The 25,296-nt window shown below is 50.2% G+C and overlaps 1 protein-coding gene across 1 annotated transcript in view; it reads right to left on the minus strand.

The window, feature by feature from the left end:
• Positions 1-310: 310 nt before the first annotated feature.
• The window catches only part of LOC118771537 (zinc finger E-box-binding homeobox 1-like), a 70,233-nt gene continuing 45,247 nt past the window's right edge, over positions 311-25,296 (minus strand). Inside the window, exons 2-9 of the mRNA XM_036519544.1 lie at positions 19,428-19,601; positions 14,355-14,411; positions 9,613-9,771; positions 8,409-8,611; positions 7,552-7,660; positions 5,229-7,042; positions 1,994-2,165; positions 311-1,071 (exon numbers count right to left, since the gene is read on the minus strand). Coding sequence (XP_036375437.1) covers positions 311-1,071; positions 1,994-2,165; positions 5,229-7,042; positions 7,552-7,660; positions 8,409-8,611; positions 9,613-9,771; positions 14,355-14,411; positions 19,428-19,601 — 3,449 coding nt within the window. The remainder of the gene's footprint in view (positions 1,072-1,993; positions 2,166-5,228; positions 7,043-7,551; positions 7,661-8,408; positions 8,612-9,612; positions 9,772-14,354; positions 14,412-19,427; positions 19,602-25,296) is intronic.

Raw genomic sequence — 25,296 nt, forward strand, 5'->3', positions numbered from 1 at the left:
CAACTCTTGTTTTCAAAGTCCGTATATGCATTTTTTGTTACACTTTATGTATTTTTACAAACAGCTTCTAACACTGAAAATTTCTCACGTGGAAAAGTTACTAGTTTTCTTTTTTTTTTTTTTTTCTAGTTCAGGCACACCCGGGTTTATCCACAGTAGTGAACTGAGACACAGTGTCGGGGAAACCATGTTTTTTTTTCCAACATTAATCTATACAGGTTGTATAGTGAGGGAAACATGTGGTTTTCATTCTTCCTTTGTTCCTTTCCGTTTCATACTTTGATTCAGAGAATAATCGCTCTGGCTCCTTTCATTTCCCATCAACCTTATCTTCCGCTTCCTTGTCCCCATGTTCCGAATTCTCACCCTCGTTCCTGTCCGCTGCTTCTGCTAAGTCCATCAAGGTCTCCTTCCTGTCTTCCTTCTTATCGGTTTCTGCCGTCTCCTCCGTTGCCGTGGTTTCCTCTGTCTCCATCGCCTCCTCTTCCTCCTGAGCTTTACCTCCTTCCTGCGTGTTCTCCTGCGTCTCCTCCTCTCCCGGCACGGCTCCCTCTCCCTCTCCCAGCGCCTCCTCTTTGTCCTGCGCTCCCTCCTCCTGCTCCTCGGCCGCATGCTCCTCTTCCTCTCCCTCCCCCTCCTCCTCGCTGTCCTCCCCCTCGCCCACGCGCACCACCTGGATCTCGTCCTCGCTCACGGCGGCCCCCTCCTCTTCCTCCTCCTCCTCCTCCTCCTCGCTCTCCTCGTCCTCCCGGGTGCTGCTCTCCCGGTCGTCTGAGTCGAGTTGGGAGGGGGGCGAGGCGGCCTGGCTGCCCGTCAGGCGCTCCCCGGGGGCCGCCGCCTCCCCCCGGCCCTCCCCCCGCTCGCCGCCCTCCTGCCGCTCCTGCGCCTCCTTCTTGCAGTAGGAGTAGCGGTGGTTCATGTGCTGGGAGTAGGAGCCGGAGTGGGAGAAGCGCTTCCCGCACTTGTCGCACTGGTAGGGCTTCTCGCCCGAGTGCAGGCGCATGTGCTCGATCAGGTGGTGCTTGTGTTTGAAGGCCTTGCTGCAGATACCGCACTCATGTGGCCTCTTACCTGCGGGGAGACAAGAACAGCATTCAGCATTAAAAAATCTCTCACAACCCACAACTATCCCCACAGCAACCCCAAGCTATGCAGAATCTGGGGGTGTGGGGTTTTTTTCCAGAACATTAGCAATATTTAGATACGCATCATGCTCATATCACTGAGCGAACAGGGAATGGTGATGTTGAAATAAAGGGTTCAAGGAGAGCTGGAAATTAGCTGCACTGTAGACAATAATTTGTTTTATAACGACCTCTGACTGTGGTATTAGGCAACAGAGAACCATTTGGTGAAATGATGTCCTGGAGGGCGTTCTGGAGCTCAAGTAACACATTTTGAAACTCTCTGCTGGACGTGGTTTGAACAGCTGGGGCCCGAGGAGTTTGACAGGTCAAGGTGTTGCAATCGCACTCTGAAGTCATCTGGACGTCAGGCAGCCGCGCTAAGCCAGGTACCGTAGTGGCAGGGAGGGACCTCCCAGCGCGGCGTGGGCGATCTGGAGCAACACTTGGACAGGGCCCCCATGTAATTGCAAACAGAACCCCGACTCCTTATCCAGCTTTAATTAAAGGGGTGAGGCCAGCGGTGCACAGATACGGGGGGAGGGAGGAATTTACGACGCTGTGAGCCGGCGTAGGGCAATGACTCCTGCGCGGATAGTCTCGGCGCCCTCTGCAAAGCAGGCCCCGGGTAATGGCAACCCTGCTTTTATACTGCTGTGCGTTTCACCCGGTTTCATATTTCTGCGGGACCTCCGCTATGAGGCAACGTCTCGGGTTGGAGCGGAGGGAGCGCCAGGCCCGGGCCGTAAATCGAGCTGGGGGGGTGGGGTGGGGGTGGGAGATGGCTGGGGTGGGGGTTGGGGAGGGCCGGGGTGGGGGTTAGGGAGGGCCGGGGTGGAGGCTGAGGGCACCCTCCCCATGTAACGTACCTGTGTGCTCATACTTGTGTCGGAGCAGGGAGCTGCTCTTCTGGAAGATCTTGTCACACAGGTCGCAGGCGTACATACCGCTCTCCGTCTTCCGCATCTTCTTCCGGGGCGGGGCCGAGTCCGAGTCGTTCTGCTCCTCCACGCCCTCAGAGCTAGTGTCTAATCTCTCCTCCTGTGGGGCATGGGGAGAAGGAGAGGGAGAGGGGGTGGGGGTTGACATCAGGGAGGTCGCCGAATATAGGACAGAGGCACACGGTTTCACAACGGTGTATTCAGACATAATCCATCAGTCCTGCCTACTAACAGGAGGACCAGAGTTCAGGGGAGCTGTTGTGCAAATATCTCTGTCCATGAAGATACAGGCTTTTATTGTCATTCAGCAGATGCTCTTATAGGCTACAATTTTTATGTTATCCATTTATACGGGTGGATATTTACTGAGGCAATTGTGGGTTAAGTACCTTGCCTGAGGGTACAGCAGCAGTCCCCCAGCAGGGAATTGCACCAGTATCCTTTCGGTCCTGCTCCTTATCCACTGTGCTATACTGCGGCCCCGTCCAAAACTGGACAAAACGAGCCTTGGAAATCGGCATGTTTTTCGGGGCTGGTATGCGCAACGCCTGTGTGAAGTTCACTGCTTCCAAAGTTAATCCCCGTGGGGGCTGTACTGAAAGGAAGTAATGACATAAGGTCACATCCTGTTTGGAGAATACGATATGCGCGTGGCATGCGGAATGCTGACGGCTCTGAGGTTTACAGCCTCAGTTTAAAGGCCTGCGTGTTGTGATGTCATCCTGCATGAGCCCGCAGCGAGAGCAATGCACTCCATACAGCCCCAACTGGTTAACAAATTACAGCCTTGAACTGAGGAGAACAAGGCTCCAGAATGAACTTTAACAGGCCTCTACACTCGTGTGGCATCTGGGTCAGGGTGGGGGAAAGCTGGAGGACTGCAGCACCCTGTATCCAACCTGCCACCAATCAAAGCAATCAACTGAATCGCGAGTGAATTTTCCAGAGGGAACTGAAAGGATTCAAAACGCAAATCCAACGGCCATGTGTGAATAACTGGAAAATTATTGTCTGAACCCAGGAAAATAGAAACCTCTGGAAAACGGCAGAACAGAATATTAACAGTTGAACTGAAACAAATTCAAGCTTTTAAATTAATATTTCCATTGCTGAATAAACCCATAGTCCAGGTGGCATTGGCCATGAAAACAAACACAACAACATACCTTGCGTTGTCTAAGGTCTTCAAGCTCATCAGTAAGGACATATGAGAGATCTTTTTGACCGTAACAAAATATGAAACTCTTTACATTTTGATGCTTACGCTATAGGACTTCTAAACTGACAAAAAGGGACTAAGAGATACTAACCTTTTTTATTTAATGACAGTGTGGCGTATTGTTAAGGAGCATGGCTCATAAGCGAAAGATTGCTGGGCACTTTGCGCAGGTTAAGGATGCAGCGGCAGTGCCAAAGTACTTCACCCAAAATTGCCTCAGTATATCCAGCTGTACAAATGGGTAACATGTAAAGCTGTAACCTATATAAGTTGCTCTGGATAACAGCATCTGCTAAATGACAATATTGTAACACTGTTGGGATTACGCCTGTCAGATAGGGTGACATCAATAAGATCGACCTTGCTGTGAGAAGTAGGATATGCCAAGAAGGATTATAAATGTAAGGATATGTTCCGGTAAAGGGGAGAAGTGCAATCAAGCCTGTCAGGTAGGGTAACACTGAACAGATTGAGCTTATTAGCCGGACGCTACGACCTTGTTAAGCATTCAGGATGACTTAATGATCTGGTAATGTAGCTGCACAGTGGCACAGGCAGAAAGTGGTCTCTGTCTATACCATCCCTGCAAATTTCATCATGAGGTTCACAGAGCTGTCTGCCAAGCTGCATATTTAACTGCGCAGTCATGCATATTAATATAGTTCACCTGATGGACCTATCATTCAGCATGCTCAGGAGAGAGTCTGATTATCAAGCCAGGAGCGGCTATGAACTGTAAATCTCAAACTGCGTTTTTAATCCAGTATTGTATGTATGCTACATTGTGAAGACCTCCCCCAGATCTCCATGATAATGTGCACCACGCTTGCCAGCAACTCTCTCCATTTGGACTCTCCATGTGAGCAGGGGAACAAATTACCAACACGTTTTCTCCACAAACGGGACCCCACCCAGAGTTTTCCCGCCCCCTGTTGCTCATACAGAGCTGTTGAAAGAGCTCCGATCTGGAGCCAGGAAGAGAGAGAGAGAGGGGGATGGAATAGTCCCTCATTCCTGAGGGACTATTCCATCTCCACCCTCTCAGCGAAAGCTCATAACAGCTCCTGACCATCAGAGACGTTCGCAGGGAAGAGTTATGTCACACCAGCACGGCTTTCCAGGGCCTCCTCTCTTTGCGCCGGTTGAAATATGCAGCCTTTTGAAAAAATGCGCTCAACAGGTGGAGCCTAACCTCATTACAATCGCTGACCTCATGTGGAAACCAGCCCCAGCATCTGGTCGCGGACTATTTGATTTCTTATGGAACGGTCACAAGGGATGTATTATGTTCTAGAGGTTTTGGATTTGATGGTAAAACATGACACCTTTCACTGCACTGCGGTCAGTCACCTGTAGCATACCACAGGCACGAGGGCTTGCCACATCATGACCTGCTACTTAAAAAATTATAATAAAAATTCTATAAATACCAGAGTAGTATGGTCTAAAGAGGTTTGCTGAAATAATTCTGAAGAGGCCTTATTGAAAACAGTGATACCGGAACATGCAGCTATTTTCGGAAAGATCAAAATGCATTGTCCTTTCGATTGGCTAAATTAACCTCCCAATCACTTAACCAGGTCAATAAGAGCAGCTGCCATATCGACCGACACCTAAAGCAGACCCAGAGAGTGCAGATGAGTGAAGCTCACTAGGAGCAGGGTTACAGAGCTCTGGTCCAATCCATACCAAAGTCTAGGACTGCTCAACTCAAGAGCCACAGCCCAGCACATTTTCAACCTCTCTTCAAACCACCAGCACTCAGAAGTGGGGATGCTATCTAAAGTGGCTTGATCAGCACAAATATTAGCTGAATCAGGTGGCTGAATGCGTAGAAAGACGGAGAGCATGCAGACACTGCAGACTCCAGGAGTACGCCTGCCCCCTGTGTCAAACAGAATCTCACGGTCTTGACACACCGTATTAGACCCGCTCATTACGAACCTGGTGGCCATTGGCCTGCAGCGTCTTCTTCTGGGTGTCGGTCCCCGTGGGACTGCTTCCTGAAGTGGTGTAGGTGTACGCAAGCTGTGGGATCAGGATAGTCTGTTTGTTGGCGGTCACCGCCCGCAAGCACGGCACGCTGCCCTGGTCGGTGATGGCCACGATGGTGGGTAACTGAGTGGTGACGATGTTGACGGGGTTGGCACTTGGGGTTACGTAAATAGTGTCACTTTGCGGCTGCTCTTTCTTTGTGCAAGTTAGGTTCAGGGGCTCTTCCTGAACGGAGTAAACACTGCTCTGGTAAACGCTACTGGCGGCTCTGTCCGTCTCTCCTCTGGGGAGCTTTGGTAGTGACAGGTCGAGGGGTTCCGCCTGCCCTTCCTCCTCAGAGTCTTCCTCGGATTTGATGATGATGAGCCCGGTGGAGGACAGGTTTAGTGGTGAGGGGGAGGTGGGGGTGCTGTTGGCTCCGTTGGCGGCGGCGCTGGCAGGCTCGGTTGAGGCGCTCTGCGCTTGGGGTGCAGTGAGCGGGCTTTCAGACACGGCGGCCTCACCGTTCTGCTCAGGGGCCGCGGGGGGATCAGCCTCGGCTTTGTTGCTCTCGGACGCGGGGGCCTCGGGCCCAGGAGGGGGAGGGCGGGGACCTCCCACCGAAATCTGCCCCGACTGCATTTTCTCGAACCACTTCTTCACCACATCCGTGGGCAGGCTGACCGAGTCGGAGATCTTGGCCAGCTCCTCGGCGGTGGGCTCGGCGTTCAGGGCGAAGTAGGCCTTGAGGAGCGAGAGGAGGTTCTTCAGCGGGGGCTGGCCAGGCGACCCGTCCGACAGCAGGGAGGAGATGGCGGAGTCGCAGCTCTCCACATCCGTCCCGTTGATCTTCAGGCCCTCGGCGTTACAGTGTCTCAGCTTGTGAAGTGCATCCAGGCCTCCCGGGCAGTCATCACACAGGAGGCAGGTACTGCTACTCTGTGCCGGCACCGAACCCGGCGCCGCCTCCGCCTCCACCTCCACCTCTGTCGCCTTGGCGTTCGCGGCCTCCGCTTTTTTGTTCTGCTCCGCCTTGACGGTGAGATCCTCGGGGGGCTTCTCCGCCTTGCAGACCTCAGCGCTCCGGGGCACCTCCTTTTTGGGGGCCTGGGGGGCCACCTGGGCGGGGCTGGGCTCTAAGCTGTAGTTGATGATGATCTTGGTGGTGCCGTCCTGGTCGACGATGGGAAGACTGATGGCGGAGATGACGGAGTGGGTGCCGGCCACGGGCTGCGGTTGGCCTTGGCCCGCCGCCACCGCCGCCGCCCCCGCCTCTTTGGACACGGCGTTGATGTGGGCGCTCTCCAGCACCTGGCGCAGCACGTTCCCGTCCACCGCTACCTTGAGGACGTTCTGGATGTCGCTCAGGTTGATGCTGATGGGCGAGACCAGGCCCACGGTGGGCAGCACCACCGCCTGCACCACGCCCTGAGCCGGGGCCGGCGCCTGCAGGGCGGGGCCCCCGTTGAACACCCCGTTCACCGCGGGGGCCACCACCACGGGCTTGTACTCGTACTCCACGGGCTCCGCTTTGATCTGGTTGACAGGCAGCTGCTCCTGCAGGGGCTTGCCGTGGTCCGGCTTCTCGCGGAGCTGCGTCCGGCCGGGGGCCGAGGGCAGGGCGGGCTGGGAGGGGGAGGGGCACTGGGGGGCCTTTCCCCCCGGGCGGGGCCGGCCGTTCACAGGCAGCGGGCCGATGCATTTCTTGCTGCTGATGTGGGAGCTGTAGGACCCGGAGTGAGAAAAGCGCTTCTTGCAGTTTGGGCATTCGTATGGCTTCTCTCCTGTAAACAATCAACAGGGAAATTCAGAGGACTGCTCTTCAGGTCACGGCCAGCTTGTTCTTGTTGAGTTTGAATCTGTATTTTGTACAACAAACTGTATTTTGCATTGTATTCTGTTCTACTCTGTGAGTCACTCTGGGTAAGAGTATCTGCTATGTGAATAAATAAATTAATGAAATAATAAAAACACAAAACCTTCTTCTAAATTTCATCAACAACGATTAAGTGTGTGGCATAACAGAAATCACAACCATTCGCTCAAAGTCAGGCTGCCAGTAGCAATACAATTAGGACACATTAAACACAGAGACAAACTTGCTGATACAATTAAGCGACATAAACAGACAAAATTGAAAATATAAACACCTCTGGCTTTACAACTAACACATCTGTGTCTACACTGCGGACGAGGTGTTTTCGGTTACGAGGTGTGATCCGGACCGACCGTGAGATCAGAGGCCAGTTGTGTCTGCACTTGGGGCGTTGCAACCCCACGGCCGGACACTCACCGCTGTGGATTCGTAAGTGCTCCTTTAGGTGATGCTTGTACTTGAACGCCTTGGAGCACTCGGTGCACTTGAATTTGCGGTTTCCTCCGGACTGCGTCACATGCACACGCTGGGAGGCAGAGCAAGACACAGGCAGCATTTCAATGAGCATGTGACTCATTATCCTCTTCAGTCTTTTTGCAGCACCCCCACCCCCCCCACCCCCCCACACACTTCCTGAGCTGAACCTCCGTCAGAGGAATCCGTGCTCCGACGCAGTATGTTCTCATTCTGCATCCCTCAAATGCCCGCATACATTTGCGGCTGCTTTTCCACCCTAATTTTTCCTTCATGCATTTTTATGATTTGGGTTTTAGAAATCTGAAGATCCAGCAAGACAATATTTTGCACTGTTTAATGTACAATATCAAATGGACTGTAATTCATTTTGGATAAAAAGACTGTAACATACATATTTCAGAATTATCAGAGGGACGTTTTAATGCGAAATAAATAAATAACTTGTACAGTAATGCTAGGAGAGAGATTAATATCCTGCTACTTATTTCACACTAATGGCACTCTGTGGGAGGACTGCCCCCTCCTTACTAATTGAATTAAATGGGCAATCTGCCCACACTGAAGGGGGCAGGGAACCAGGCCTCTTAGCTGCGTACGAGGACTGATACATCACGGGCAGCAAATTTAGGTGCATAAAAAACCCCGGCCCAATTACACTGCGTACATAAGTTAGAGAATCCTTTATCATTGCCTTAAAATGCTAAATTAACACATCAAACAATCCCCCCATTGATTCTGAGAGGCCCCGTTGACTCTCTGAGGGCCCAGAGATGTGGGTTCCGGGAGGCGGAGTGCACCTGGTCCCGCCCGGACTTGTGTGCCGTCATGTGCCGGTCCAGCTGCGTCCGGTAGGCGAAGGTGTAGCTGCAGACGGAGCAGCTGAAGTTGTCCTCGCTCTTCTCGTGCCGGTACTTGATGTGCTCCTTCAGCGAGGTGTAGCGCTTGTAGCCGCGGGCGCAGTAGGGGCACGTCAGGAGCTGGGAGAAGGCGTCTGGGGTCCCTGACAGCAAGAGAGAGAGAGAGAGAGTGAGAGGCCCGGATCAGCCTGCGGGCTCTGCCGCCGATTCGTTTCACTCTCCTGACACAGCTCTGAAGTGCTCATCACTGGGGACCGAAGATGAAATACTATGCGTGTGGATGGGGGACTGAAGGAGAGGCGCTTTGATGTCGAACAATAACAAGCTAAGACATGAGCAACCTTGGAGGCCTGAAAAGGACACGGAAGGACGTCCGATGAGATCTACGAGTGCCACTGTGCGTCCTCCAAACACCATCAGCGCAAACAATGGGCCCTTCTGAGCACTGTAACTATGAGGATACCTCAAGGAGAGAATGCACTGAAATGCGTCTGTGCGGCAAACAACCCTGAAACAGTCACTCCAGGAGCAACTGCCTGGCTTTTTCAAAGAAAAACATTACAAACCTAAAAAAAGAAACTAATGAATAAAAGAATGCTGGCTGTAGATAAGGTGAAGCACGTAGTGAATCAAGTGAAGGGGGAAGAGCAGACATGCAAGGCTGTTGATCAATTACAATCTGTTGGCAGGAGAAACAGGATGTGGCAATTGTTCAGAAGATATATCTAACTTAATTTCCTGGGCAAGTTTTATACATCTACAGAAAATACACAGGTAAGTCCTGTGCGAAGGACTACCTGGTAACACACAGGGAACGGACTACCTGTTCATAAGCAGGATATTAGAGGTGTGAGGGTTGAGATGTAGCGGTCATGGCCCTCATGGATTTCACAAATATAAGCACTAAATGTGTTGCACCCACCTTCTCAGCCCCTTTTCACAGGTAAATAAAGAGCAAAATGGTTTCACATTACAGTTTGCGCCCCCCCCCACAGGCCTGGAGGTATTACTGCACCACCAAAACATCACTGACAGGTGTGAACTGAGGCAGGCGAGCTGTGGAGAGTGGAACGAAGGTGTGTGTGCGTGTGTGTGTGTGTGTGTGTGTGTGTGTGTGTGTGTGTGGGGGGGGGGGGGGTGTTACCGTTCTCGTCGTGGCCGCTGGCCTCAGGTGTGCCCTGCCGTGCCTCGTCCTCAGGTGCCTCTGGGTAAATGACGGCGGTGTCGCCCTGCTGAAGCATCTCCTCCACCATGGCGTCCGTGCTGCCGTTCTCCTCCCCATCTGAGCCGCACTCATCCTTCACTGCAACACAAAGTGCACTTCATTACATTACATTATTGTCATTTAGCAGATGCTCTTACCCAGAGCCACTTACATAAGTTACAATTCTTAGCTGAGGTAATGCTAGGTTAAGTACATTTCCCAAGGGTACAGCAGTAGTGCCCCAGCTGGGAATCTAACCAGAACCACTACGTTATTTTCTGCCGTATTTTCTGAAATGACACCCAACACGGCTACCGCATTTCAAATTCAAGATGTAGCAAGAGATTCAGGTAATTTACCTTCTCAGAGCAAAACTCTTCTAATTTCTGAGATTAGTATGCCTGCACTTCAGTGATCCAGCTTTCAGTTTTGTGCTCACTCTCCTTGCAGAATGACAAAAACACGACAGATTTCATGTTTCCATTTTTCATTTCAGGTCAGATGGTTTCCTGTTTGCCAAAGCCAAAATTAAATCAAAATGTCACCACGTGGTCTAAGGCAGCCCCCCGTACTTTAAGGTGACAGAATCTCTGACAGAGACCACAGGCACAGCGGCCTCACCTCTGCAATACCGACAGCGGAGACTCCCCTCCCCCTTGCGTGTGACCGCGCTTCCTGTATAGGGGACAGCTGGCATGCGCCTCCGGGATGACCAGGGCGAGCATTCTGCACCGGGCCTCCCCTCCCCGCCCCCCCCTCCCCTCCCCCAGGAAACAGTGACCAGATGTCGCTCTGTCAGGCCCGCGATTGCTCACAGAGGTCGAACAACACCATCACGCTGCAGCCCCCCGCCCCCCGCCCCCTCCCCTGTGCTTCATCACAGCACCTCTCAAAACGCCTCGAGCGAACGCATTTGACCATGGGAGCTACGCTGACAAGCTGTGCCCACACCAGAAAGGACACGTAAAGGCCGAAACACTTTTAGTCAACGCTGCATTGATCAGTGGCACGCTGGTTTTGGGACAGCGGAACGACCTGACTGAGATCATCAAATAACTAAGAGGGCCCTCCCCCCTTAAACAGAGTGAAACAGTGAAAGATTGTGGTGAAATTGAAGTCTTGTGCCTCGTTAGCTTGTTACGGCCGCTCCCGCGGACCTCCCTGCACAGGCTGACCTGCTCACCCACTGCTACCTCCTGTGGTGAGTTTCCTTCCGAGCCCCGCGGCCACCGACCTGTGCCGGAAAACAGAGGCCACTTTCAGCTCTCAGCCGAGAGCGGGCGAAACGGCAGTCCCTCCGAGGCCAGGACACCCAGCACTGAACTGAGGGCCTTTTATCTGAAAACCCTTCCTGTGGTGCTCTTCAGCTGCTCTGACCCCTCCACAAAGCTAACCTCCCCTGGCTGACTGACTCATCTCTGAGGCTGTGTGTCTGTTCACACCAACGCATTTGGCTGCATAGGTACAAGTCTATTGTGCAGCTGAGGCTTGGAGTCATGTGACTCATTAACTGAAGACATGAACTGAAAAGGTATAGGTAGTTTACCTCAGTTCTGCAGTAAAAAAGTAAACATGCTAAATAAAGAGAACGTGCATTTAGAATGTTGTTCACAGGAAACATGCAGGAAAAGAAGTGTCAGGCCTGTTTAAATATACCTGTGCTTATAAAGAAAACGTGTTTGCAGGAAAAGATTTACACCTTCGCAAACAAGTGAAGCTGTGAGGTGAAAGTAAAAAGAAAAGGAAATAACAGTTTGTTAGAAAACACAGAAAAAAGCCTTGCAGTGATGAATATATAAAACAGTGTAGGTGCTAAGAAAGTGGTGAGGATAGTGCAATAGGACTTCAGTGTCTGGAGTTAGAAAGGCTGGCTAACCCAGAATAACTGAAAATACAGGCCACTTACAAAGGAGGTCTCTTTTTTGGGAATCTTCTTCTTGTAGGTAAAATATGAATAAATCAAGGGCCTTAGTGAGGCTATTGTTGGGAAAAATGTTACTTACTGGTATTAGTCATTCTGGACTGTGAAAAATGCACACATATTGAGTAAATGTACCTCAGCCTACAACACTGGGTCATGTAAAAATTATTTCCCCTGAACTCCTCCCAGCTGGTAAATAACAAATATATGATTTCCACTGAAAAAAACAGAAAAATAAAAGACGCTACAGAGTAACGAATCGGCAGACAATGCTGCTGAGCTGAAGACTCAGGTGAAAAAAAAAAAAAAATCCTTGAGGCATCTGTGATACACATTTCCCACACTACGTTAATGAGCCCTGGGTGCACTAATGAGGGCTAATTAAGACACCATACTCCTAAAGTGTGTAACTTGAGGTTATGCATAGACAAAACCCCCTAAGGCCTGTGCACATGTGGTTCATACCCTCGGTCCCAGAAGAACGTGGGCACCTAAATGTAATCCAACTTGCTCATGAATTAGAAAGAACATTATAACTTGCTGTTGTGCAAGCGATACCCTCGTAAAGGCAATTAACTTTACCGTCAAAACAAAAATCACAGCTGCCTAGTGACCATGACACTACGGTCAGTGTAGCGGTGACAAAGAAATGGTATTTCTGTTCATTACCTGCGACAAAAACTCGATAATCTGAGTTGCAAAATGTGAAAAATTCCTTGAAGTTCTTCGAGTTCAGGAAGGCTGATTTCCGTAACGTGTGAGAACACGAATGTGTAATGAGACTCCATTCCTGAATGAAATCAGCTCACTGCATTGTGCTCCTCTGGGAGTGCCTCACCCTGTTGGGGTCAAAGCAGCTGCTTGTTCATGGGCACTGGTGCCGAGCAGATCCACTGATCTGTACAATACATGGATGCATCGGTCCAATCATCAGTGTCTGCCACAAGACATACAGATCTGTGAGTCCGCTTAATGTACGTGCTGAAACTGATGACCGTTGAGCAAGCGCTGAAAGCTTGGCACCACCTCCTGCACAGTGACTAATGGGTGGAGCCACGCTGGGGGAAACAGCAATGCTCACGGAGTCAGCCGTCGCCATGGCGATTAAATGCTCTCAGCGGCAACAGAACCGGCGCCAGCTGGCCCCGCCCCTCCCCGCAGAGCACAGAGAGCCAGGTCCCCGTCTCAAGGAGGTCAGATCACCGGAGTAGTACACGCGTCCTTCTGAGAGGATGGAAAAACAGGCTAAAGCACCAGCTTGCTTTCGTTTTAATCCACAGGTTTTCAGCCCATTACCTCATTCAACCACTATCTCTCTCAAATGCTCTCTCTCTCTATCTCTCTAAGCACATGAATGCTGTGAAAATCATCTTCTTTTAATGACCAGAAAAAGGCTGAAAAATCCCCATTAAATAGCATCACTAATTAGAAAATTATGACTGTGGAGACACGAGCACAAGCCCGTGAATTAATCGACAGTCAATGGTCAATTAATCAAGCTACCAAACACGAAAGTGAAAAGAAAAATGGCATTAATTAAGACTATGTGCTTAAAGGAAGATATTCAAACAAATATGCATTTATTATGTAAAAATTTTTTAGGATATCAATCAACAATTTAATGATTATTGAATATAGCCTGAGACATAATACTTTCTAAAGCTTATCAATGTCTTCAGCCATCCAAGTAAACACACGCAAGCTTTCACATGAAAAGCTCATTTGTCTGAGGCTGGTATGACACAGATTTGTGTTGCCGTAACTTAATTTACCTTGATTGAAACACACCCCCGGTCTTCACCTTAATGATGTTGTGCAGCCGGGTGGAACTGATGCTGGAGTGCATTGCCACTGCCTTGGAACGCAATTGCTCTCCGTCAGCCACTACACGCCCCCCATCCCCCTCCGCCTCCGCCACGGTGAGGTTTAAGCCGGCGTGTCTCTAAAGCTGACTGCAGCGCTACACCTGAAAGCGCCTCCCCTTCCACCGCCCACAATTCTCCTGCAGCCAATCAGGACTGAGCCTGTGCAGTGAGCAAAGAGGGCTGCAAGACAGCCTACGGTGAGGTGACAGGGGGTCTGGCTATGAACACAAGACCGGTCTATGCACAGTCCCGAAAGGCACCGCAGGTCAGGCGCGTTCATCGCCCCCTGCAGGTGAGCTGTTATGATGAGCTCCGCCAGGCAGACAGTGATGGATGGATTTCTCTGCGCCGTGGAGTGCAAGCCAGCAGAAAATACCAGCTCCCACTGATGGCTGGCGAACCTCCACGGTCACATGGGTAAATCTGAGGGAGCCGGGTGACAGGTCTGACTGATAGGAGAGGCTCGCAGTCCCTGCCGCGCATAAACGATGTTCCTGTCAAATGTTTTTCACACCCTCACATCTGCTGCCTTCTTACACTCTGGGTTAAACGCTTTCTACCCTTGTCATACATTTACACTGCGAAACGTGGCCCAGGGAAAATGGAAAAATAAAAGCTCTAAAGTAAGAGGCAGCATTCTCCCGAGGACTCAGCTGAGTGAAACTGAGAAGACCGTTTGACAGTGAAATTGCTGGATGGTAGTTTGCTTACAATTGCTGTTTCTGTCTTACATGAGATATATCCTCAGTTAAGTAAGTAACAGTGACAACAGTCCGACGCTAGCACCACTGACTACAGCCAGCCTGTGAACTCCAAATCCCACAATGCACCACAGGTCAGGTCTTTCGCCACTTCCTCTCTGGATGTAAAGAACATTGGCTCTGAGCAGAACTCACCTTTAAACCCTGCTTCCTGCTGCTGTGCGTCAGGCCCCAGGTTTCCCTCTCTCGTTTCTGTGGGAAAGAGGACAAACAATTACAATATTATTCTTTCATTACTGTCCTTTGACCCCTGTTTGTAATATCAGCTGTGGTGCAGCACTGCAGGAAGTAAAAACTGAATGCACTAGCAAACAAATATAAGGTCAATTTTATGCAGTTTTCTACAAGTCCTCAGAATCTGCTGGGACCCTGCTTCTGGTAATTGTTACTTTCTTACCAGACATCCAGAGTGACTTGCATAGCTTGCATTTTTCACACATTATCCATACAAATGGATATTTTAAGCAAATTTGGTTGAGTACTTCGCCGAAGGGTACAATGGTAGTGGACCATATGGGAAATCAAACCAGCAAGTCTGGGTCCTGCTCCTTACCACTAAATCACACTGCTGCCCAGTTAGCAGGAGCTTGAACAATAGCCTCAGGTGCACTTTCCTGTGTAGCTTATCACAAAGCCAGAGAATCATATAAAACCTTCAAACCATCACAGTCATCATCATATTGCAATGGTTTGGTAGAAAACAGGTGAAAGGCAATTTTTTCCGCGATAATAATCTGCACCGTATCACCCTCACTTTAACAGACACAGCACAGAAGCTGCCAGAAATTTCAATCCTAGAATTCTACAACGCATCAAACTGCAAAGGCTGAAACCTCAAAACTTAAAAAGTAACAAAACCTAATCTTTCCCTCTCCAGTCATGAAGAGCCAAAGTGGCGCTCTTTTGTTCAGTGGGGAGGTTATAGCAGAAGAGCGATTCACATTAACTTGTTCAGAGCAGGAAGAACTGACAAATCCACACACAGAACAACACACCCTCCCCGCTCTACATCTGGAGATACCCGTCGGTGACTTCCTTTCCGACGCACTGGAGTGACTGACAGGTCACCCTGGAAGATGGCAGCGAGTGATTTCGAGGTAAGCAAACGACTGTTCTCACAGCAGCGGAGCGTGACGGGGGAACACAGGAGCACGGAGAGCGTTAAAACACCAGAGAGTCTGATCTTGTTTAGTGATGAGCCTAATTACACCCAATTTATCTACAATGACAATGAGGCTGAGAACGACAAACTCTCTCACTTGGACTTTGAGAACAACCATCATAATGGGATCCTCATACAACTAAGGCTTCTCCGCTGTAGGTGGGTGGGTGGGGGGGGTTTACTTGTAGGAACAGAGCTAGAGGAAGCGACATACGGTGCTTCCTGATTTCCTGAAGCACTGGGAGAATAAATAATAAGCATTTACACGGGCTAGGTTTAGTAAGTAGGAAATGCAATGCAATGATTGTGAGAAACTGTGGAAATAAGATGAAGGTGAGCTGATTGAAGCCAGTGTCTTCACAGTACAGGGAAACACAGCTGGATATTGACTGTCCTTTTCCATGCATTCAACTGCCTGTTTATACAGTTACCCTTGCAAAAGTAAAAGGAGAAAAGAGGACTAACAACTGCACTTTCACCAAGTTAAAAACACTATTCTCTACTCGAAATGAATTAACCACATTAGAAGTTCTGTTTTGAGCGTAACAGCTTTCAGGCATATACAGATGTTATTGCCAGGTTACATTTTGCTTGGCAGATGCTATTAATCCAGAACAACATGCACATTTTGAAATATATTATAGATTAAGCCACAATGTTATTTTTTTGCATACATATTTATGATCACTCTGCTGTGTGTTGTGGGGCAAAATAATAATAATAAAAGGGAAGGGGAAGGGGAAGGGACTAACATGACCACAGGAGCATGAGGGCTGGAAGACATCTGAGCCCTCTCAGTATCTCAGTATCCGTAACGTTGGTCTGCAGTGCTTCCTTTAAAGAACAGACCAATGTGCACTGTAGCACTGTGTAACAGGACAGAGCCATGCTGAACAAATCAAATTCAGACAGGAATCTTGACACACAACAGCGCCAGAATGGATCCTCCCTAAAATCAACATGGCTGTGGGGGGGGAGTGGTGGAGGGTGACAAGTCAGTCAAGGCTGTTCTCATCTGAGGACTTAGGGGAGTGGTGCGCTCTGAGAATTGGGAGGCTGTTCAGCTCAGAGTGAAAGAAATACACATCAGCACGAAGGGAGAGAAGGCGTATGTTATACTGCTCAGACAATGCAAATCGTAGCACACAGAAAGTTACAGCTGTGATATGCCGGTGTTGTCTAGTTTTGCCTTTGCGCTAAATGCGAAAATGAACATTTTCTGAGACGCAGTCACTTCCTGCGTCACACCGCGAGCTCTGCTCAACCCGCTGCCTCAGATTTGCGCCAGCTGACCAAACGGCGCGACATCTCGTCACAGGGGTCTCAGCGTCTGCCCTTAACTTTAAACGGCTTGAGGGCATCATGTCATGGAGGCATTCTGCACCTGTGATGGAAGTGCTTGGTATTAGCCAGGAAGAAATGATGTCATGTGACCTCCTCACCCCTGTGGTGTCAGTTCAATGCATACAGAGGAGAAGCTCATTTGAGCATGGTCTGCAAATGCTGACCAAACACAACATTTTCAACTGCGTTCTTCGCCTGAGCTGGAAATGGCCTCTGACTTGTATTCCTTTCTACGATGAACAAGACTATGTAGGTAGTAGATACCAGCTTCTCACCACATACAGTAAAGAGTCAACTTGCCATTTTGTACCAGTTCATGTTGATGTCTACTAACAGCTCTGATGGACACAATGGAAGTTGTTGCTCATAATGATACTGAACTTCGCAAGCCCCTTTTTCTCACATCAGATTTACCTGAGTGTCTCCCCTCAGACAGATGCAAACCGAAACTGAACGCTGGGCCCATTTCCTCCCTTTGCCGCCGCATAACCTTGGCCTACCAGAAGCAAATAACAATGGGCTCGTGTGGAAAGCCACTTCCTGTGAGGTAAGCCAGAGATGAAACCGCCCCGGCCTCGCTGTGACGCGTGGTAACGCTCGCTCCCGCCGCGGGCTCCGCGGGGCCACACTCTGGGCTTGTTCCCCTCTCGTGCACTGACAGGCCATTACAGTGTAATAATGGGGGGGCTCCAAAGACCTCCGGCGAGGGGACATCGTGATTTAGCAGCGCTCTCCTCCGGGGCCGAGCAGCAGCTTCCTGGCAGGCCCACGTAACCTTGACAATGATTTGAAGGAGCGCACTTCTACCCGCCGCAAGAGAAAGGCAGGGAAGGGGGCTCGTTCACGCCGCCTGTTTTTCTTCCTTTGAGAAAGCTCTGCTGAAGTGGCAATTACAGTGTCTAATTACCCAAACAGCAGGAGGCTGTGCGTGACCTCATTCGGACAGCGCACAGTAAAACTCAGGTGGAAATCGTTCTCGGCGGTCAGGAATCTTACCCAATGCCTCCCAATGCACAGAGCTGCGAGTCGGTGTTCCGTCCGTTAGGGCTCCCGCAGTGTGGCTTTGATGAGTCCATTTAAAGAAATGCCCACAGAACACAGAGCCTCCAAATTCAGGGGCACAAAAGAACACCACCGTCTCTCATCATGAGAGCAGATTGTTTAATTATGTGCTGGAGGATGCGATGATTACATAATTATCCAGAAGCTCAAGGTCTCTATGGCGATCGTGCTGGCATCTTGAATTAAAGTCAGATCCCATTAATCAGGTACAATTTCTCACCAGCGCTAATAATTTATGCCTTTCCAGTGCGGGTTTTTGCTGATTTTTATGCAGTTCTCTTATTCCAGTGGGAAGCTTAGTGTTCGTGTAAAAAAAAAAAAAAAAAAAAAAAAGCCACATTAGTGAGAGAGAACAGACGCACACAGTGAAGCACAGTGAAATCCTGGCGCAGGCTGGCAGGAGTGAGGCCTTTGAAATCCATGTGAAAATTACACACACGAAAGTATGTGACGAGTGTATCTGTACACACTGTACTCCTAAGATTTTGTATTTGAACAGAGTCAAGACGCAGCTAAGGCAGTGTACATTCGGAAGCTGAGTGCAAGTCCACAAATGTAAGAAAGGGGCAGAAGGGAAAGAGATCGTAACCGGCGGCAAACCACTGAGAGCAAGCGCGGTATTCTCTGAAGCCCTATCGCAACGCGCGGCGCTCACAGCAATTTGCATTTCTCCCCCCATGCTTTGGGTCTGCGAATCAATTTGCGGGCAGAGTCGGCCGAGAGCCATCGGGGCCAGATTTGGCGTGTCACGTCCAAAAAACTCTTGTCATGTTCAGCAGGAAGCTGACAGAGGAGGACGGCAGACAGCTGCAAAAATGGCCCAGAGAACCGCCAGCAGTGCTAACCGTGTCCCACTGCGCCACCTTGATCTTGACAGTCCTTACCTAACGTCACCGTGGCAGCATAGCTCATCTCTCTCTCTCTCTCCTAAGCAGCCCACAGTTCCTCTGCTTCCTTCCTTCTTATGACAGCATTTCCTGATTCGCTCTGTGACATCATACCCTTTTCTTTATGTTTAAAGCCTTCACCCTCCTCTAAAAATAAGAGTCCAGTATAAATAGACAATGAGTGACAGAGTGCGAGGCAGTGAATGGTTGGTGGGATTCATCAAGTGCTACTGGGAAAGTGCCACATTTTACATAATCATCAAATGATTAAATACCACGTCTGGCACCTCACAATCCCACAACTGTCAATTTAAGCAACATGAGCATTGTGAGAGGACTAAAAAAAACATCAGTATTTTGGGCTTTCAAAAAACATTTAATGAATCAGGACCACCATGTAGGCTGGTGTGTGTGGGTGTGTGTGTGTGTGTGTGTGTGTGTGTGTGTGTGTGTGCGACAGACAGATCAACAGAAAACATGAGGGACAGACAGTAACCAAGAGAGAGAGCGAGAAAGAGAGCAGGGGGAAGAGAGACATCAATTGTCAGCAACAGAGAAAGGAAGCAAAAAAAGAGAGTGAGAGGGAGGTTAAAGGACAGATGGAGAGACAAAGCACCAAAGAGAGAGAGAGGAAGAGAGAGAGAAAGAAGGAAAGAGAGAAAGAGAGAGACAGATAGAGATAAGAACAGAGAGATACAGACGCTGAGAGACAGCCTCCCGGATGGTGCTCTGCCGCACAGACACGCCTCTCACCTTCCTCCCACTCTTCCTCGTGCTCCGCCCCGTTCTGCTCCAGCGCCGCCGGGTGGCCGGGCACGCCGCCATCGCAGTCGCCGCCGTCTGGAAGGCTGTCCTCCTCCACGATGTGTAGCTTGTCCTCGTCGTCAGAGTCCGAGTTCGCCTCCACCACATTGCTGTAATTCGATACTGCAGGGCAGAGAAAAAAAAAAAAAAAAACACACACAAGCCAGTCAGACAAAGGAAGAAATTCACTTCACCGCCACCACCAAAAAACCATAAAACAAAACAAAACTGTAGATTAACCCTGAGTTCAGTTCTGGCTACAGAAACATATGATGATGATGTGATGTGTACGCACATTATGTGTAATTAAATGTACATTTTCAGATATTCAGTGAAGTAAAATTAACACCTCTTTGTGGAAGGTTTAACTAATTCAACTTCATTATCAATCAAACACAACCGTTCTGTCAGAGAAAAATAATATTCAGAAAGCCGGATCAAAAAAATAGGAGATTGCTTTTACAGAACATGAGCTTTTGCAGCCATCAACAGATATCATGCGATTACAAAAGCGCATTTTTCACCACCATTTCTCAGAGTTGACCTTGATCACGATCAGAATATCTGTCTCTTTTTTTTTTCCTGTACCTGCTCTCAACTGAACAGCCTCTGCTTTTTCCGACATGTTCTATTTACTCGTGTTTACTCCCGGCCAACAGGACTCGGGCTTCAGATGAACTGCCACAATTACCGCCCGTGCTTGGCTTTCAGCGTAACAGTGGGTGCTCTCTCCGCGAGACAGCGATGATGATTAAAATCGCAGCCGAATGGCCGCTTCAGTCATTACCTGCGCTCTCCGGTCCAGCTGCGGGCTGCGGCGGAGGCAGGCGGCCGACGCGAGCGGAACGCGGAGACGAGGCCTGAGTTTACCTCACGGAGATGATGCGCTTTTTACAGTCTAAAAGGCCTCCATTTTCATCACGAGGGGCCAGGCAATGTCTATCGAACACCCACCTCATTCAGCGAACATCCACTGTGCCCACAACATCGGCACTCAGCTGGAAACACTGGACACCAAAACAACTGCCATTTTCTAAAACTAAGTTCTGAGCTGAAATGCCCAATATAACCTCAGTGAATTGTGCTTCACAGGTCTATCCTATCTTAAGCATTATTAAATCCACTGCTATAGCTTTTGGTTCTGCTTCCTCGTTTCTCATCTGATATGGGTCACCTCACGGCACTAGAAAACCCGCACAGACCATAGCCTAATCGCCAGATGCAGGTATCTCCGTTCAGCACAGTGTCTGAGAGATGTCTACGCATTAATGGAGGGCCGTTGACTTTCCTTATTCAAACTTTCCCCAGCCTGTTCCTGAAAAGTAATTTTCTTAAGTGGAGAACCCCGAGACCCCTATTTCGCAGTTTAAACAGTGGCGTGATAGATATGAGAGAATCACATTGATTTTATGTAGCGGTGCCACGGGTTTAATTACCAGGTGTATGCTAAGGAGAGTGGCACCCTGCAACATTCTATTAAAAGGAGGAATGAGAAGAAGGCCCTGCCTGTCTGATAGGGCTTCATCAGTTAGGAGAGCCTGCACCGAGGACACGGTCTTAATGGCTTCTCTCTAATTCCATTTAAAGAGATTTCGGAATGATTCTCATTTTAGGAGGACTCATTTGGAGAGGCGCCCAAATACCCAGGCAGAACGCTGGCACCGCCGGAAAGCTTCGGCGGCCATTTCTGGGCACTTAAACCGGCCCAACAGATGCAAGCTCAAGCCAAGGCCTAAAAGCCTACAGCGGTTGACATCGTATCATATGTGCATCCATTCCAGCAGGGTGCTCAACGGCTCTCTTGCACAAGTGTTATTACTCTGTACCAAGAGGATTCAGGGCCCTTCACATGGAGAGGCGAAGCCAACCTGTGTGCTTGCACGAGAGAAACGACACACACGGAAGCTATTTGATAATCACCAGCATTTCTGACCAGATTAGACCTGCACGTTACATTACATTAAATTACATACAGACGCTCTCATCCAGAGTGACAAAACCATGTTACAATTTTTACATGTTATTCACGTATACAGCTGGATATTTACTGCGGCAATTGTGGGTTAAGTACTTTGCCCAAGGATACAGTAGCAGTGCCCCAGCAGGGAATCGTACCGGCATCTGCACCTGTCCCCTACGCTACACTGCCGCCCCTGTTCACTCGCTGTTCACGTGCTGGGTGAATCCGTTTCCTCACCGCCTCCCCCCCTCTCTCCCCATTCACAAAATCCCCCGTCGGATGTCACGCCTGAGCATCTGGCAACCGCAGCCGAAGCCGCCACGCCCAGGCAGAGAGGGTTGCCTTGGTTATGCGCCTGTGTACAATGGGGTGATGCGATTAGCGACGGCCTCCTGATTGGCTGTGCTGAGGCTGGACGCAGGGCTTTATTTGCAGTTATAATTACGCGAGGCTATGGGTGGGGTGGGGGGAGGGGGGGGTGTCGAAATGGGATATTGATTTCGGGTCTGGGAGCAGAGCAAGCCGGGATGACTGGTCAGGGTAATCCAAACAGAGCACAGAATTAGAAGGCCGCATAAAATGCCTTCAGGAGTCACTCCCCAGCTGAAGGGGGAGAGGAGGGGCGTGGGGCTTGATTTGGGAGACAACAGGACTGTGCCGGGGTAATGGGAGAGCTTTGGAAATGGGGAGAGGGGCGGGATTTATCACCGGTGCACTGATTTATCTGCCTCTGTATAGCTACACCTGCAGCCACCGCTGCTGACGCGGACAAAAAAGGGGTGAGGGATGTAGCCGTGGGGAACAGCAGGGCCCGCTGATCAGACGAAGTGTTTTCTGCTAAAATGGAACAGAAACATGAAATTAGTCACCCCCCCCATCCCTGCTTCCTAACACGTATGGCCATTGTTTGTTGGTGGACGAGGTGACATCCATCACAGAGGTCTGCTCTACCCCGCAGCCTAACCGGCGGGCAAACGCGGCTCTGCACGCCCTTTCACTGAGAGAGGCACGCACATTTCTCAACTTCACCAAGGCACTGCTTACTGCCAAACACGCCCCAGTTCACCCCCGTAACCCCAATCCACACTTCCTTTGGGCACCACAGACACTTGCGCTGTCTCTGTGAATACGCACTGCAGCCGAGACGAGAATCTTCACTGTGTTACCCGCCGAGCCGCTTGCACCCTCTCCTGAGAGCTAATGCTCCCCCATATTTCAGGCTGGCTCCCTGGCACTCTGCGTTAATGGGAGGCAGCTGAAACGTGCTCCGCTCTCTTTCTGTGTGTGAGCCACCCGGGCTGGGGAGGTGCTCGCCAGGCGCAGCCTTGAGAAACGACCTCATTTTAGTGTGCACGGTGGTGTCTGGGATGCAGTCGGAGGCGATTAACATGTAGAGGTGCCGCCGTTTAGTCGCAGGTGACAGCGGCGCGCGGTTCGCGGTCGGGGGGGGGGCGGGGCAGTGGAGCTGCCTCTCGCCTCCTGCGTCCACGTCTCCTCTGCTGTGTTTCCGTGTGGTTGCTCTTCTGCTCTCTGTCTCTTACAGAAAAACACTACTGTACATGATCACTTCAGTTCCTCAGGGTGGGCCATCACGCCGTTTCGCTTGCGTTCTCAATGATCGGCACTGCGCCAGACAAGGCCAGATTCACTGATCCCCACGTCATCCGGACGGGCTGGGAGAGGGCATGCTGAGCGACACGAGCCATCCGTGTGATGTGCGGATCTGTGGTATCCGGTCTTCAGGGCGGAGCCATCGGGGCGAGTGCAGCTGGAGGCAGGATCGATGCGAGATTGAATCAGCGGGGGAGGAGCCGCGGGACCAGAGCGCCTGCTCTTCAGGGCGGGGGAGGGGGGCGGCAGTCGCCGCGGCGCTGACACTCCCGAGATAAGCTGACTGGCAAGCCTTGGGGGGGCGTGTTTCAGCGTGAGGGGTCAGGGTGGGACTCTCAGTCCTGCTACAGTGGCACAGGATCAGAGACGCGTGCCCAGCAGCGATGGGAAGGGAGAGGCGCGTCCGAGGAAAAGAGCCCGTCTGCGAAGCACCGTTAGAGGAGGACGGTGCTGTGTTTAGCGCAGCGCCTCTGACGTACTCGGCCGCGACGGGGCGTGCCGCGCACTCTGGCACCTCGGCATTCCCAGGCCTGCCTCCAGCGCCGAGCGGAAAAAGCCCACAGCTGAAAGTATGCATGGATTTCCCCTGCAACCTGCGCCTGAGCCTCACACACAGGGATGGAGTTTCCCCACATTACTGTCACATTAAACACCTTTTTGGACAACAAGGCCACCGCATAAACGCTAAGGTGCAGAGTCTGTGAAAGGACAACGTTATCAGCAAGACCACAGCGAGTCACAGACCCGCTACAGGAATGGGGCGGCACAGCTATACCGTATAACGACCCACCGGAAGCCATATGATTATCTTCAGAAGGGAAAATTGTCATCTTTTTTGTCTCCACTTGCTCAAATTACAGAACCACCATTATTTCAAATTTGGCTAATTTAACAAATGTGAAGAATACTGTGTTCCCCATAACACCACCAGTGTTAGGAAAATATTAAAACCTGTTATGGTCATAGTACATTATACGGCATAGAATCCTCTCATATAACAGATTTACATTTACATCACATTTATTCATTTGACAGACGCTTTTATCCAAAACGACTTACAAGTGACGCAGAGTACAACACAAGCAAAAAGCTATTATAAAGAGTCAACAGATTCATTGAGGAACATCTCAAAAACCCCGAACACATTCGCAGATAAACAGAAGTGAGACACTTAAGATGAATCACCTTAATTTCTTACGGCTACCACTGGTGGTATCTACATCTGTTCAGGCTGATTCAGGTAATTTACCTTTTCAGTGACTGTTTGTGGGCATCAATTCATGGCAGGCACTATACAGGCAATATACAGGCCACCTAATCCTTAAATTGTATGGTAATCATTGGCACCCACCATTAGGCCAGACAACACAATGACCGATATAGTGACTGCTCTGACTCGATGCCTGTGAAAAGCAGGAAAAGAGAGAGAGGGGAAAAAATAGGCTGTTGTGGAGAGTCCCAGTGACTCACCAGCTGGAACACACACACATTACATCACTGGTTTCATTTAACCCATCAGAGAGGTGCTGGGGGCAGGAGGCGGGCCCTGACCTCTGGGGGGGAGGGGCTCTGACAGGAAATGTAGCCCCACACAGCTCATTTGCCAGACAGTCACTCCCGGAGGTGGGAGTCATTATGGCCAGAACGGAGGGCTCCCGAAAGAGAACCTATCTATCAGCTGGAGGGTGGGGGGGGGGGGGGGGGGGCTGGGGCGCTTGGACAGCTGCCCTCATTAACACGTACGTGTGACCGGACAGGACTGTAACAGGCTGCAGGGGACTGAATGAAGCCCAGCTGGACTGTGGAGCGTTCGCCTCCCACTCAAAAGGAGCTTGCAGGAAGTTGGTTTTCTTTACGCGTGAAGCGAATTTATAAGGACTCAGCCATGCAAACTCAGCACCGCCTCAAAAACAGGAACCTTGGAGCCTTGACTAAAAAGCACCATTTTATTTTAAATTTGAATGCTCAACGGATGATTTTTGAAGGTGTGAAATTTATAGGGTTTTTCAGCAGCAGGAATTCCCCTGCGCCTTGGAGAGGTATGAAAGAGAAAGACCAGTCCAGGTGTTTTCTGCGAGCCAGCAGTCCCTGGTCTCAGTCATACCTTGAGAGGTTATATAAAATAAGGCCACCCTGTTCTAGGCAAATAGGACTGTGTGTTAAATACACACAACACACCAGGTCTGAGAGCTGACAGCTCCGAAATCGAAGTCCCACATGTGACACATTTCATACCATTGCAAGCTC

Source organism: Megalops cyprinoides, chromosome 24, assembly GCF_013368585.1.
Source record: "Megalops cyprinoides isolate fMegCyp1 chromosome 24, fMegCyp1.pri, whole genome shotgun sequence".
In the NCBI taxonomy this organism is placed as follows: Eukaryota; Metazoa; Chordata; class Actinopteri; order Elopiformes; family Megalopidae; genus Megalops; species Megalops cyprinoides.